Genomic DNA, 16049 nt, shown 5'->3' with positions numbered 1-16049 from the left:
ATGAACCTCTTGTTATACACTGAAGCTTAAGATGCTCAGTAGCCCAACCTGGCCTAACATGATCTAAACAGATCCAAATGAGTTTGAAAAGAGTATTTTTCCTCCACAAATCACATAATCCAAGGACACTCAGCATGTTAACAAGATGATATTCAAATCCTAAAACCTAAGTAGCTTTGCCATGCTTCCCCTTCTTCCTACTTTCAGTTTGAAGACCTTTTTTTTTTTTTGTTCATGAGGAATAATAAAATTAAAACCTGATGAAGACTCCCTAAAAGATACTTTGCCACTGACAGAGGTGAAGAAACAACTTCATCCAAACAGAAAAACAGGTTTTTACTTTAGGACATTTCGCATTAAGAACGGATGGGATGTACAGAAAGAGGCCAAGCTCATGAGGAATCAGGCAGGTTTTCAATAGTTTATCATCATACAAATTATGCTAGTAGGTGGAACATCCTTCAGTGAATCCATGTATAAACCACCCATGTGAGAAAAATTACAAAGTTTTCCCAAAAAGCTAGAAGACAGAGTAAGTTTCCTGACACTCTTCTTCCCTAGCAGCCAGGAGAAATTTTATCCTCCTGATAGGGGATTAAAAGAGAAGGTAAAGAAGACTGCACACATCTGACTCTGAAGGAAGAAAATGGCCAACACCAGCCTTCTGCATTTCAACTCCAATAAATTTATCACCTATTTGCTTCCCATTTCTATGATCTTGTCTACTGCACAGCTTCATAAATAGTGGACAGCTACTGCGGTTACAATACAATTCATACACCAGGGGGAAAAAAAAAGTATTACAGCCGATTTCTTTTTTCTCTTATGTGTCTAGCAGCAGGATGCACTTACCAACCATGGTACTCTCATTTGACAGCTGCTTGTAAATTTTAGCAACATAACACTGAGTCCCTTGCTGAGTTTGAAGGGGCTATTTAAAGATTGGGCAGGTATTAAAACTAGTCAATAACAGCTCTTCTGCAAAACCCTTTGGGGATACAACTATGCAATGGAAATCTCCTCTGAAGTCACTTTCCAGACTTTTTCAAAGGATAACCTTCCAGTTAATTCTTCAACATCTGAAGGAGGACACTGCACTCACATTTTTGTGATTAACGCACTTCATAAGAACAAGCTCTCTGTAGGCTCTTTTAGCGTGCGTTTGGTTCTGAAACGGTCGGCTTAACTTCTTGATTGCAACATTCCGCTCAAGGATGGCATCATAAGCTGCACTGTAATTAGAAATAACATTATTACATCTCCAGTGTCAAGTCCTTTAAGCTGTGGCAGTTGCAAACATTTTCAGCTAATTTGTATCATGTCTGCAGAAACCCCAAATTTTCAGTGTTATCCAGCTTTAGGAATGTGATATAGCAAAGTGCTCTTCTATGCTGAGTGATTCAAAATTTAAAAATATTTCCCAGCCTCAGAGCATTAACACATGACAATCCCTACAATATAACACAGTATTTCTGCTTCCAAAGATACTGAGTTCTTGCCACTCACTGGCACTCAAGTACAGACCATTACAAAAGATCCAAAACACTTCAAACATAAAAAGCACATCAATTTTACATAAAATTTTCACACTAACAGGGAGAAGGCAGGAAAAGTAGGTTATATAAAGGTCCCATGCTTTCAATTATGTAGTTGCTTAATATCCTGATGACAATGACAGCAAAGTCAAGACAAAAAAAATGTTAAGAAAGCTTTAACCTCTAGATGTCACTGACTTTAACTTGGTGAAAAAAAAACCCACAACATTTTGTTTGCAGACTAATGCCAACCATTGTCATACGATTCAGTGACACAGGCTGTTTAACTGATGAAGACTGTTATTGGAGACAACTCCCTTACATATCACATTTCCAGAACAGGAAGGCATGGCTTGTTTTTCCTGTAAGAGGTAATACAACAGATGACTGCCATGCAGACTCAGGAAATATTTATCAGTTACTAAAAAAGTATCAGCAGAGAAAATATTACTTTCTTGTCTCTTCTCAAGAATGGTACTCCAATCTAATGAAGAATATCTGCCAGTAAACAGTAGGATCTATTAAATCCAACTCACTACTTTAAGAAGTGGATTGTCTATGTAGTGTACAGGTTGGAATGATTTCTAATTTATCATCAACAAAACCTCTAGACACTACTAAAGAAAAAAAATGGGAACAACATGTGCTAGTAATTTCTTTTATGTACATTTTCCACTATAACTGGAATTCCTCCACCTGCCCCAAAGATAAGGATTATTTTATGAAAGGCAGCCAACATGGGACTGCTGTTCTAGTATTTAAACTTCTGCATTCCCTGTATGCAATAGCAGCCTAGAGCCTGTTTCAGTATCAGGCCATCTACTTAACATTCCTCCAAATCAAGTTGGATCAGTTACAACATCAACAAAAAAAAAAAAGAAACAGGTACAAACCATGACCACTGACAACAAAAACTCCAAAGAATTGAACTGTATGGAGACACATGAGCAAGATTTAACCACAGTCCTCACCAGGGTAAGCTGTGATTTAACTAAAAAGGCCTCAATTACATCACTAGCAGCAATTACAGAATGGCCCTAAAGTAAACACATGGTCAGTTTTGGGATCTCCACTCTAGGAAGGGCAATAAATTTGGAAAACAGGCAGTAGTTAACATATAACTGGCCATCAGAAGGACAGTAATAACAGCTAAATCTTTTATTGGCATTTATATAGCAACTAAACAAACTAGTCAGGCAATTGTCTACATCCTCAGTACGTTAACACACATGCAAACAAAATTCAGATCAGTTATTCTGTTGCTGCTAGTTAATACCAGTAATCTTAATACCAGAAGTTACCATTTCAAAAACAACTCTTTCTAGTGTTCTTTCTTCAAATTTCCATTTGCACTTATTACACTGTTTTATTAATCCTGCTAAAACACAATCATGAATTAAAAACCTACCTATACTACGTATTCTCTTTACACTGATCAAGAACAAGATCAAGGTAGTAAAGAGGTGACAGATTTGAGATTACACTCTCCCCTAACTTTCTCTTCCTTGATGCTCTTATATTTTTATGTACCTGATGAACATCTTAAGAATTACAATAAACCGAAAAATCGGCAAGGTCCTGTGATATTTACATCCTTCTCAAACATTCAGAAAAGCTTCCAGGAAGGCTAAGCCAACATTTCTCTTTGAGGCAATGCCACTGCACAGGAAACAGTGCCTACAAGCAGCTAGCTGTCAACAACTTAAATCAACTGGACACTTTTCACTCCACACAGCAGAGCTCTTACTCAAAGAATGACACTGTCAGGTCATACTTTCCCAAACTGCATCAGGCACTTCCATGTGACAGCCAGCATCCCAAATGCTCAATCATTGGTATCAAGGACTACTCAGATTGTGAAAGAGACTACTAATAAGCCATTTCAAGTAGTGGGAACATTTACAAGCAGCAAATATTATAGGGTATTTTTTTTTCTGGCTTTTGTTTCACTGCAAGCAGTGTGGTTTAGGATTAGGATTAGTTTCTTTATCCAATTTCTATTTCCCCCATTAATTTACAGGACTCAGCACAATTGGCTGAATTTGCACAGAAGGGCATCAACTCTAAAGCTGAACAGGTCAAAAAGCAACAGCAAGCCCTTCCTGAGTAAAAATGGTCACCAGTTACCATTGCTGTTTTGCCTGTAAAAGGTAATTCTCCACACTCCTGGCTCTGTAACATATAACATCTCAAAAAACTAAGTCAAGGAAACCTAAAGATAACACTTAAATTTACATACCATACTATCCCTTGTGCTCCTGATCCTATTGGTTTCAAATTCTGATACCGTTTCAATACGGTGAAAGTTGAGTCTCCAATTTCAACGCTGTAGAAATTGTTGTCACGCTTGCTCCTGCTCATGACGGCAACTTGGTTAGTTCACTTCATCCAAATTTTGCTTCTGGCCTATGAAGACACAAAATTGGAAAAGCTAAGATTTTACAACTATATGTAACCTGACATAATGCAAAACTCCTTTTAAGACACACAAGACACTTCCCAAATAAATCCCAAGTGCACATATAAGTTATTTCTAATGACTGCAGGAGTAAGATGGCAGGTATTTGAAATGCTGTATTTTTAAGAGTATTCCTAAGGCAGGGTTCTAGAAGGTCAAAAATAATAGAAAACTGACAGTTAATAGACGACAGAAAAATCTTAGATGGAAATGACAGAAGATCAAAAAGGCAGGAAGCTCCACATAATCCAGAGAGCTCCAAGAGTCCTACCATACCTCCATACATACGCATGCAGCAAGGGAGCAGGGCTTGGGCCAGACATGCTCCAGAGGCCCCATTCAACCCAAATTATTGTGTAATTCCATAAATAAAAGAGTGACAGAACATGAACAAGTCTTCCAGACACTGCAATCATTAAAATATTCTTGGTCACAACCACCAGAAATACCTGACACTGATATAGAAACACATACAGTCAGTTGAAGCCAGGAAAGAAAAACTGGCCTTGTCAGACATCTTTCATGAGGAAAAGTAATAATCACAGACAGAACAAAAGTAAAGAAAAAGGATGTCTATTCACCAAAGTCTTCTCGTATTAAAAAAAGAAATGCAACACCTCAATACACATCCCACAGGAGAAAAAATAAAACTGCATTGTAGCTTTTACAGTAATACTTCTCATTTCTTTAATGCTACCTGTGCACTTTTAACTTTGTCTTTACACAGGTTTTGAGTGTAGCTGTAACAGATGCCTAGTAGTGCAAGTATTTGACTAGAAGAATTGTCTTTGTTTCTTCAGCATGCTGTCTTCCATTGTTATTAACTTAAGGAACATCTTCCCGTATTGTTCAACAGTCCCGAAGAGACTCTTGCCTTCCATATGCCACAACACTATACATTTGTTAAATTTTAAGCAATCTTTGAGAACACAGACAGTGCAAACGTTGCCTCCACAAATAATAACAAATATTGCACAAGTAGTATTCTTCTTAGAATAGATGTATTCCGCTTTTAACTAGCTAACCTGTATTCATTTCACAGCTAGAGGTAAAAACAAAACACTCTGATGTTCTTTAAAGGAGACATTTTTAACTATTTGATATATTGCTAATTAAAAGTGCACTACCTTAATTGGCATTTATCTCAAAAGAAATATCAATTTCAAGACCCCTTTTCCAAAATGCTCAAAATTGTCAAAAAACCATACCTCTGTTATAAAGAGTTATAATTTATATCAAAGCAGTGTCTCTCAGTGTTTTAGCAGTTTTGTTAAAGGCTTCCTCCCCCAGTTGACAGGGCAGGCATAATTGGGCAATAGTAATTGTTCATTAACACAAGAAAAAAATCTGTATCCAGACTGTACTGGTAGGGTGGAGGTCAGCTTATTGAGGGAGACCAAAGGCCTAATTTCTTAGCAATACACGACACCAACCGCAGCTCTTTCTTCCCTGTCCATCTTACCCCTAAATCTTTGGATTCTGCCACTTCCTCAACACTGTTCACAGATGTACTTGCACACAGTTTTGGAATAAAAATGCCCAACAACATATAATGATAAAAGCCCCTGTGAATTAGAAATGAGAAAATTTGTTGTGGACAGTACGAAATCAGCCAAACACATTTTTGAAAATCAGAAAACAAAGAATGAAGACACTAATTCATGTAACCGTACATTTGTCTATCGTCAGCTGAGAAAAAACCCAGTGCCTTGAGTTTATCCTCTAAAACTGTATTAAGATCTAGTGACATTGACCAATGCAGGATTAGCTGGAACAGCTTAGTAGACAGAACTCTGCTGTTTGGTATCAGCATGAAGATAATGAAAACTTAATACTTCACTTTGGATAATTCCTCAGAAACAAATGCAGGAAGGACTGCTCCCCTCCTTCCAAGGCTTCCAGGCGAATGTTGGCACCATTCTACTAAAAGTCAGTACTTTGAATAGTCAAAGCCAAGTGTTCAATTGCATTCTCTTTCATTTTGGCAAACTTTATAGAATCAGAGAGCGAAATCAAACAAGTATAGTTTAAGAAAAGGATCTTGAGAGATAATGTTCTCTGAGAAAATAATTCCTTTGTAGTAACAGATTTTACATATATATCATACATAGTATTATAACCAAGCAAATTTTATTGCCTTGAAGCCTCAATTTGCTACAGGTTCAAAACTGTAAAATAAGCTTCACAATACGTACAAGGAAACTTGTATTTACTAACCATTTTATAATTCATAGCAGTGAATTATATGCAGCAGCATATAAAAGAATTCATTGTTTATTTTTACTAATAATATGAGGAAGGAGGAAGAGGTATCACAAAGTGAGGAAGGAATGCCTCCAGTTGCTGTAAATTCTCATTCCTTCTTCTGCAGCCCTACATGGCATTCATAAAAAATTATCAGTCTGTACTGTGACAGCAAGAGGTACAGTCTCTCTTCATTTTAAATGCAGGCTCTCCTGGCATAAAACAGATTTACTCAGTGCTTCAGAAGACATGGAGCCAATTCTCAGAAACTCCATTTCTCCTTGCACATTTTGTGTGCTGAGGGGATGTAAATAAGCCCTTTGGATGTAATGCACTCAGGTCAGCAAAGAGATCTGAGAAATTACATATGCCTAACTCCTGCCTCCAACCCCCTGGCATTTCATCTGGCCATTAATTACAGCTTCCTCAGGCTGAACCAGCCCTGACATCCATCTCCTCTGCACCCCTTGCCTCAATATCTCATAACTTCTACAGTTTTGTCCATCAACCATGGAGAGTGTCAGCCTCTCATTTCATAACCACGCTTACTTCCATTCAGTGCTTTGCTCCCACTCAGCTCAGAGCCCAGTGTAATCCCCCTTTCTTCATCTCAAAGGAAACCTCCTCACAGATGTCTGGTCCTGCCTAGCTCTGTAAACACAGTTCACAGAAGAAGGTCAAATAGTTATTTTTTTTCCCTATCTGTTAATTTACTGGTGACTAGTCTTAGGAAGCCTAGCTTCAAAGATTCACAACACCAGAAATCCTGTCTTTAAATATTAAAGCGAATCTAAATTCAGAAATTGTTAGGCTTTTAAGATTCTTACACAATGCATGCATGCCATGTCCTTCATTAAAACATGATTAAGCTATATCTGATACATTCACCTGTCTGAAATTTGACATTTTGTTCCATTTTCTAACAATTTTGCAGAAGCACAGATGGAAAGAGAGGGAAGATGGAGACTCCAGATTTCCATTATTAATGGGGAAACTAATAATACACTTGTCCCATTAACTATCAGCTTGCTGGAATGTTGTGAACTGTCAGCACAGACAACTTCAATTTCCTCTCACACACCAACTATTGTGCCTTTCCTTGAAAATACTGTGCCTAAGCAAATTACACTACATGGCAACGTTTTACTGGCAGCCTACAGTGAGTCAAGAAAAGGATATTTCAAAACTGAATTCTAAGATATTCCTGTGTGGTTACTACTTCTTCATATTGCCCTAAGCACTATTAATCCAAGGAAGCACAACAAAAATGTAGGAACTGAAAGTAACACTATATCCAGAGTGAAATCCCCCTAAGGAATCTGCAAGGCTGGATGTAAGTTTTATTCTGAATTCACTAACAGGAACTACAGTTCAACAATTCTTAGGAGACTTCAGGTGGTCAACAACTTCCACTCCTCAGTCTGTACAGCCTGATACAGCTGTAAAAACAAACATGGATGCATTGAACATAATACTCCATGAAAACACAAGTAGCATTTATCTATGAAAGCATCATGGCTAACCTTAATAAGTATGCACATTTATAAACTGTTTCACTGACACTTCCTCCTCCACAACTGAATTATACTAAGAATGAAGTCTGAGCAAAAGTCTTCATCCAACTTTAAAATAAACATATTTAAAATAGTAAAGAAACCATGTATAGCATTGTTCATACCCAAATATGCACATATTTGTCATTTGCTTCTGCTTAAAGAAAGGCATGTATCTTTAGCATGTCTCAACAAGACTGCTCTTCGTAAACTTGATGACTTCAAGATATCTGTGAGACACCATAATGCTGTATTTCAACACTAAATTTTGTCTCTAATGCAGAAAACATTCAGTTTATTAATCAAGATACAAGACCATGTATGGACAGTAAATGTTAAAAAGTTTTTCCAGTACAGCCTAAATATATTGGAGAAACAGATGGGTTTGGGATAGAAAGATACCATGGGAAAGGAAGGCACTAATTCTTTGCTCGTATAGCTTTCAATTTAAAAGCCCTACTGGAGGTGCGTTAAAAACCTTAGAAATGGCCAGATTAAAAAAAAAAAAAAAAAAAAAAAAAAACCCCAAACCCCCCCCCCCCCCCCCAAAAATACCTAAAACCAAAAACTTGCAGTGGCAAATTACATAAACAATAGAAATATTTCTTTAGAAGGCAGAGAGAGATGGCTTGAGACTCATTCCAGACCCTGTTGCATTCAATGCCCTTTACACGTACAATAGCACTGGTCACTGCTCTAAAGGGGCCTCCAGACTAAGAAAGCTCTAACTCTGAAGGGCGAGCTCCCAAGTGCAACAAACTCCAAAAGTGTTTGGAGCAGAGCTGGCACCAGTGTGGCTCCATGGAGGTTCCCAGCTGCGCAGAGCCCGTGGGACAGACAGTCACCAGGCCTGTCCTCACCGTGTCATTCTGGCTGCACTTGGGTAATCTCAAATGTTACTTTTCAAAATTAGTCCAGACTCATCTGTACTAGGACTCCAAGAAGTTTAGCTGAAGCAGCAGGCAATTAAAAATTTGCTCACCTCGTGGGCCCCTGATTAAGCACAGCAAGTTTATGTATGCACAGTTAGAAACTAACTGGAAAACCATGTGCTCTCCCCAAGATATCCGAGTATTTACCTTCTGCATAGCACCACCATGAAACAGTATTTTCTTGGCTATGACACCTGCTAGCCTTCACATCAAATACAGACCAAGACAGAACTTCTGAAATCAAGGATCACTTTGAAACCAACACATAATTAAGTGAAAGGTTACTCTGCCTAGACAGTGACCTGAATGCATGCATTGCAGGCATACAGACAAGCAGAAATGGAACAGGTCTTGTGAAAGAAAGCCTCTCTCACTTTAAATAAGAGCACAAAATATTTTATAACCTCTTCTGCAGTTTCCCACCACTAGAGATATTGACAATGAACAGGAAAGCTTCAAAGACAAAAACCATACATTTGAGAGGCGTCTCTTCTTTCAGACAAAGAACCGGAACCCCAGTGATAATTTTCCTACTGGAAATAGACATGGAAATAGAATAAACCAGAATTCTGCCAACTTAAAGGGTGGAGAAACATTTGCCCTGTACAGCTCAGTCTCTAAGACTGCTCTTAAGTGCTGGTTTATACCTTCATTAGACAACACAACATGAAAATCCAGGCTTCATCCTTTCATCCTATCCTATAATGCATAATCTCTTACTCTAGGAGTATTCTTTTATGTAAGAAATTATACATACTCAGCTTATTTCTACTTCAGTGAAGTACAGCTGAGAAGGTATTTTCATACCCCAGTACCCTGAAATAAATAAAACATAAGAAATGAGAAAAATGATCACGACTTCTAAAAATAAGTCATTTTCTTCTAAAAAGAAATTATCATGACTTCTAAAGCAATCTTCTCCTAGACAAGCAAGGATCAAGTGGTCTAAGTCTTTAAAGAAACTTTGGACGCTAAGCCAGCAAACAGTCTTTGGGACAAGACATGTCTGAGGCACAACACAAACTCCAAATAACAGTGATGTGTCTACATGTGCTGGCACAACGGTTCTACAGTGAAAGATTACGACAAGAGCTGCTCAGAAGTAGGACTGACAAAAAAATGAAGACCATGATATCAAAGAGATGCAGAAATGGAAGAAGGCAATTTTAAAATAAAACAATTGCATATATTAACACATTAAATAGTAATATAATCAACATAATATAATAACATAAGCTACCTATCAATGATGATTCAGTAACTCCATTGAGAAGGCATCTAACACCATGAAAATGAATGTTCTGTAGGAATCTGTGGCTGACCTAGAAAAACCCAACAGCTCTTCAAGTACACGCTAGTTTGCTACTGAATGGAAAACAAATGGACAGTGTACATAAAGCTCTTGCATTACTGACTTTTATTTAATTTCTTTGTGAAAATGCAGCTGATTTGTATGCATCATGTGTTTTTGAATGCTTGTCAAATTTTCAGCTGTCATGTTTAAAGGTATCTGGACACCTGCTAAATGGATAGTTCAAACACAGCCTAGTTTTCATGTATGCTTGCTTCAAAGGCTCAAATTTAGAAAACAAAAGAATTGTTTCTAAAGGTAACTTCATAGCTCATTCAGTTAGTCTCAGAAGTAATTATGGTTTTAATGTTTTGTTTGTCCATGCTGCCCTCAAAACTGAATGTTGTATTTTGCAGTACTTCCAGCTCTGTTAAATATTAATGTAGATAGAGGATTTGGAAAAAGGAGTTAACATTAGCTGGGTGAAAACTGCAGCAAGATATTACTAAACCATTACAAATGCCAAAGATGTCTAAAAACCTGAAGCTTATTCTAGAATGGAATATTCTCACTGATGACTCTAGGATTTGCATGGCTTTCAAACTACTCTTTCACAGATCAGATGGTTTTAAGCTGAACAACCTGCAGCTGCCTGAACTACTCCTAAAAGTGCTGGTGTGTTTAAGGAGGCCTCCAGCTGCTGTGCCCTGGCAGTGCCTCTCCCCTCAGCTACTGCTCACCTGCATTAACACAACTCTGCCTGCTCACACCACTCACAGGACAAGAGGCACAGCACAAACTGAAAGTCTACAGCTCTGATCTCAGGAGCTATTTTCTGCTTGCAGCTATTAAACAAAACCACAAATATACTGGAGTGATTCTTGTATAGCTCAGGTCAGAAGCACAGCACGAGTACATTTCTTAAAATAACTACATTTTAACATATCTTTTGTTCACCAAGAAGTCAAACTTCAGTTGTTACAGATTCAGTAAAGCAAAGGTGAACACTAGATCTCAGTGTTCACCAGGAAAAGAAGTACTGAGGCTGGGGAAACCTGCATAAACATGACAAGGGCACATTTAGATTTCTATGTTATGACTTGCCTACTGCTTTCAAGTTCAAACAGAAAAGGGCAGTGTCACTCTAGTTTGCTCAAAGACAAGAAATTTAATTTTTTTAAAACTTTAGGACAGTTACATTTTTTATAGCCGTTTATATATGGAGAATTCAAAGCCAATTAGTTGATTTCCCAGAACCTGTTGAGTCTTTAACAATATACAGATGGCTTTCTTCACTAAAGATGGTAATTTCAGAAAAGATGACAGGTTTATTATAGACAAATAAATTTGGCTAGAAAGCAAAATATTCCTGAGTACACAACAGCAAATGAAACTTTAAAAATGTAATATGGGCTGTTTAAATCAAGGAATTACTTCACTGGTTTGGCAAACATTGTTGCCAGATTGATAAATCTCTTGCAGAGATATAGAGCCCTCTGTGTTAATCTAATTCTGTCCTCAGTACAATTTAACAGGGAACAACAACGTAGAGTCCTAAATTAATAAACAATGTACAAAATCCTCTAATATGAATGCAACCTTTGCCATAATTTAATGTTGCAGTTTACAGGTTGATATAGTGACTAATAGCATGCTCCAGATGGATCACATAATGACTTTTCCCAATAATCTAGGAAACTAGATACAGTTTTCTTCATATGTATCTGCTATCTCACCTTATTAAGACAGTTAGTCTAATTTAGGAGTCTACTAGAAGGGGAGGACATACAGAGAAATAAACCACCCCCTTCTCTACTCCAGCAGCCTTTTCTAGGCAGTAGTCACCTTACTACAGTTTCCATAGAATAGATGATAGTCTATTTGAAGGTAATTGCAGTGGACTGCACTTAATTATGCACGCCAAAAGTCACCTGGAGGCCCTTTTATAAAAAGGAGGTGCCTACTACTTAAACAGCACAGGTTCACAGTGTCTGATAATCTGATTTTAGCCTTCACAACTGATGTCTTTCCCCAGATACCAGTTCTGTTTGGAACAGACAAGTAATCCTATTACCTTACATAGAGGGAGCTTTCTTGCAATGCTCTGCTCCAGATATAAGTATCTAAAAAGCATAAAGGGCCTCAAGAGCCACAAGGTCCTAAGAGTTTTCACTCTGATTAGTAGTGACTGAAGAGTTTTTCCAGATCCTGAATCAAAACAGAAATAAATATTTACAACTTGCCAAGGAGAACATGAAGACAAAAATAACAACAAAACAGAGCCTGAATTAGTACAGGAACATTTGGGTGGTTTTTAACCCCATCTGTAAAATCTGTGGTGAGGATGATGCAGAAGATTAGAATCCAAGTGCCCTGAGGATGAACTGAGGATGTTCTAGAGAAACACTAGAGGTACTGATAAATGCTACTCAATTTATCAAAAACTCTTCAACAGACTCCATGCTCAGCCCTCTATTTTTTCCTCTTACAAAACAAGGTGAACTTTTACGTTTTATACTGCTGTAGTAGAATTTGAGGGGCAGGGAAGGAGAAAACTTAATGGAAAAAAACAACCAACAACTTTTTGTTTTTAATCTAAATTACACTTAGTGATATTCCTTCATTTTAAATCTTCCCCACCCTAATTTTTATGTACTTTATAAACTACAATAGAAGGGGGCAAAATGAATCAATAAAATTTCGTATCTACTGAAAGCCAGCTTCCAGCTCAGAGACAGACTAGGAGTCGTCAAAAGAAACTAGGCATGCAAAAAAGGACCTATCCTTTTTTATCCATGCAAAAAAATGCATGTTCTGTTTTTTATCTTAATTCAACTGACCTGCTGCTTTTTTTCAGTCATTTCAGTCAGACCACGAAGAGGCTGTGCCAGCAGCTACAGCACCTGGGTAAAGCACAGGTAAACAGCCTGATCCCCAACCACCACTAACATTGGGAGCTTCCTTGTTTGCTTTGAAGGGAGGGACAGGAGAGGGGAATTATTACTGACAGCCAGGCAAGAGGAACATACTTATCTCCCAAGCAGAGCTTCCAGCAGCAGCTGCTGGCAAATGCAGCCCCTTGAGTTTTCCCGTTTCAGGCTGTTACTCACCCTCTGGTGAAAAAGCCAATTTCACCGACACTGAGGACAGACATGTTCTACGGTGTCACTGAAGCAGGGATGCCCCAGGGATTATATTTGCAGAGTCAGTCACACAGATAGGCACTTGAAGCTGGCATGTTCTCCAGCACTTCCTCTGTCAGACTTCTCTGATCAATACTACAGCATCTAACAAAAGTAAACGTTTCCACTAAAGACTGTGCTGTTTTGAGAACCTCACCCCAAATGGTTTCAAAACTCACAATAAAAGGTTAATAAAATCAGGAATGAGCTCAAACAGATAATTTTGAACATGTTTTTTGCACCAGTGCTGGAACTCCCTGCATCAAATTACATTCAAATACTATTTAGCCTGAAAGAGCAATCAGTCACAGGTGCAGTCACCAGTGCTAAAATATTAACAGCTGAACCTGAAATTAGGGAAACCTGAACTTGGCAACAGGGATTTTTGTATAAGGCAACTGGAACATGAGCTTTTTCACTTCCATGTTTCAAGTACCTTGGAACAGTCCGATACACTGTCAGAAGTAACTAATGGCTCAGAAGCTGTTTAGCTGTAAGGAAAGACCTCTGACTGGCAGCAATAAAATTAAGACTGTAACTAGCAAAATACTGATACTGTCTATAAACAGGTAGGCTAAAATCACATGCAAACATGCACAAAGCCACAAGAAACAACTCGTGTTGTTAAGCACTGCTCCAGGTGAGACATTTCCTGGCACTGCTGGAACGGACAGGACCACCGAAGCTCTGCCAGTGATTTCACACGCTGCTCCCCATGGAGCACAGGCAGCGTCAGCACCTCCACATCACATTTCCCTCAGAAGCTCAAAGCAAGCATTTATGCAAACCAAGTACAACATACCAGTGTTTTCTCATCCTGCCTGCTGAACGAGGGTCAGCTGAAACTGCTGAACTTGCATTCACAGCTTCTGAGTACCTCTATATAAAAATCAATATTACTGCACATTTCTAAAGCCAATTCTCATATTGCAAAACACCTCTTGCAAAACACCCAAAATAAGACAATCATTTCTGGTACCACTAAAACATTACCTTTGTTTAACATAAAATTCAATTCCTCTGAGAACTGAATTCTTTATAGTCAGAAAAAAACACAATCACACACCTTGCACAAGCAGGATAATGAAGAACCAAGTAACAAATGCACCACTGTAAATGACTTACATTGTAAGTTTTGCAGTGATTCTCTTTTCAAAACAGACACTCTTTGGGTTTTATCAGTAAACTTCCTATAGGGAGGATTAATCCACTTTCTTCCTTTTGCACCTACATTTCTTGACACTCTAAGATATTGTTCCATAATGCTATTAGTTTATAAATTACAGCCTTTTTACTAAAGAAAAAAAAAAAAAACCACAAACCTAAAAAAAAGCATATGTCATTCATGAAGAGTTAAGGCATTGTTTGTTAATGGCACAGGATAATTAAAGACTGCCATAAAGCACAGGAAAAAAGCCACATGGGCTGTATGTTTCTGTTTATCTTACACACACACATTACCTAAACCAGTCAGGTAACTGATACACTTCTGGCACCTTGAGCTAGTCAGTTTTATTTCTGTTTTAGAACTGTGACTAAAGCAGCTGGTCATAGAAGAAATTATCCAGACTTTCGGTTTAGGGGCTGCCTGCCAATTAGGTAAAACACACATTACAGCCACCAGCAGCTCTAACTTCATCACATGGGAAGTTAAACAAAATTAAGATTCAGGAAACAGGAAAATGAGAAGTCAAAATACAGAGACTTAAAGTAGCCAGAGGGCAAGGAAAGAAAGATGCATAAGTGAACGTATGCTATGAGCTCCATGAAAAGGTGAAAATTTGTGCTTGCTTATCTACCATTCCTTCAGCCATTTCCCGCCCCCTCTAAGCAAGGACAGTCTGCCAGTTTGTGACAGGGAAATGAAACCTCACATTTCTTCATCATCTGTGATTATTACACACCAAGTGCTATCCAGATTGCCAGGTTTCTGAAATGTAATATCTTTAAAGGTCCATAATCTAAACATGAAGCTATCTCTACAGAAAGACACCAACATAAATACTTAAACCTTCAGAAAGCTGCACTAAGAGTTACAAAGCTTAAGAATTGCCCAAACTTTATCTGAGGCTTTGAAGTTGATTTTGGTGATAGACAGAGTCCTGGTAATCCAAATCAGCAGCAAATAAGACAGCAACACTTACAACTTCCCAGCACTTCTCACAGTCAACTCCTACAACACAGCTGCTCCAAAATACCAGTGCATCCTTTCTGGAAAACCCTCACCTGTGGCCAACAGCACTTAGTAATTCTTACCAAGCTACAGATCACTTCTAATCTAGTTTACTATAGTGCCACTCTGCTGCAATATGGCATTCTGTATTACCTGTCTTCCAGGGCCTGTATTTTGTGATAAGGCTACATGTGACACAAAGCTTAACATAGGAGGTTGTACAGTGAAATTCCTAATGGAATACACTGCAGAGTTCATGTATTCTTAAATATTCTTGTTTTATTAAGTCATTAGACATCAGCAGCGACTGTTTTAGAAAAACATCTTCCATTCCCTTTAAAACAGGTTTTAGATTCAAATGCCAGGACGCTGTAAATGAGGCAGATAGGCTGCAGCATGCAATACTCACCAGCCTGTAAACTGGCATTTCTAATGATGAAGATTCTCATCCTACCTTTCCTCCTGACTTTCTTTATTGACTCCTGAACTGTGACTTTAATTAACCATGAAGAAATTTATTAGGTAACATTTTTCTAGAACAAGCAGTATCAGAATGAGTAGTGCTATATCTACAGAAAAAAATATCACTCTGCAAACTCTGCTGTGCTACATTTACTAGAAGAGCATCTCTACAGCTTCTTCAGTGTAACATCGTATGAAGCTCCACTACAGATTGGTTCC

The 16049-nt window shown here is 38.1% G+C and overlaps 1 protein-coding gene across 3 annotated transcripts in view; it reads right to left on the bottom strand.

Moving 5' to 3' along the window:
* The window catches only part of MAPK8 (mitogen-activated protein kinase 8), a 28795-nt gene extending 15651 nt beyond the window's left edge, over window positions 1-13144 (bottom strand). For 2 of the 3 annotated variants that reach the window (XM_041415317.1, XM_041415315.1), the window contains exons 1-3: window positions 13124-13144; window positions 3775-3941; window positions 1103-1232 (exon numbers count right to left, since the gene is read on the bottom strand). In XM_041415317.1, the coding sequence (XP_041271251.1) occupies window positions 1103-1232; window positions 3775-3896 (252 nt within the window). In that variant the 5' untranslated portion in view covers window positions 3897-3941; window positions 13124-13144. Of the gene's footprint in view, window positions 1-1102; window positions 1233-3774; window positions 3942-5455; window positions 5478-13123 lie in introns of those variants that run through there. The other variant, XM_041415316.1, reaches the window with a different exon arrangement.
* Between the last annotated feature and the right edge of the window lie 2905 nt (window positions 13145-16049).

The sequence above is a fragment of the Onychostruthus taczanowskii genome, unplaced genomic scaffold, assembly GCF_017590055.1.
Source record: "Onychostruthus taczanowskii isolate IOZ18803 unplaced genomic scaffold, ASM1759005v1 scaffold5, whole genome shotgun sequence".
NCBI lineage: Eukaryota > Metazoa > Chordata > Aves > Passeriformes > Passeridae > Onychostruthus > Onychostruthus taczanowskii.
Note: the sequence above shows the minus strand (reverse complement) of the source record. Positions and strands in the feature narration are given on the sequence as shown.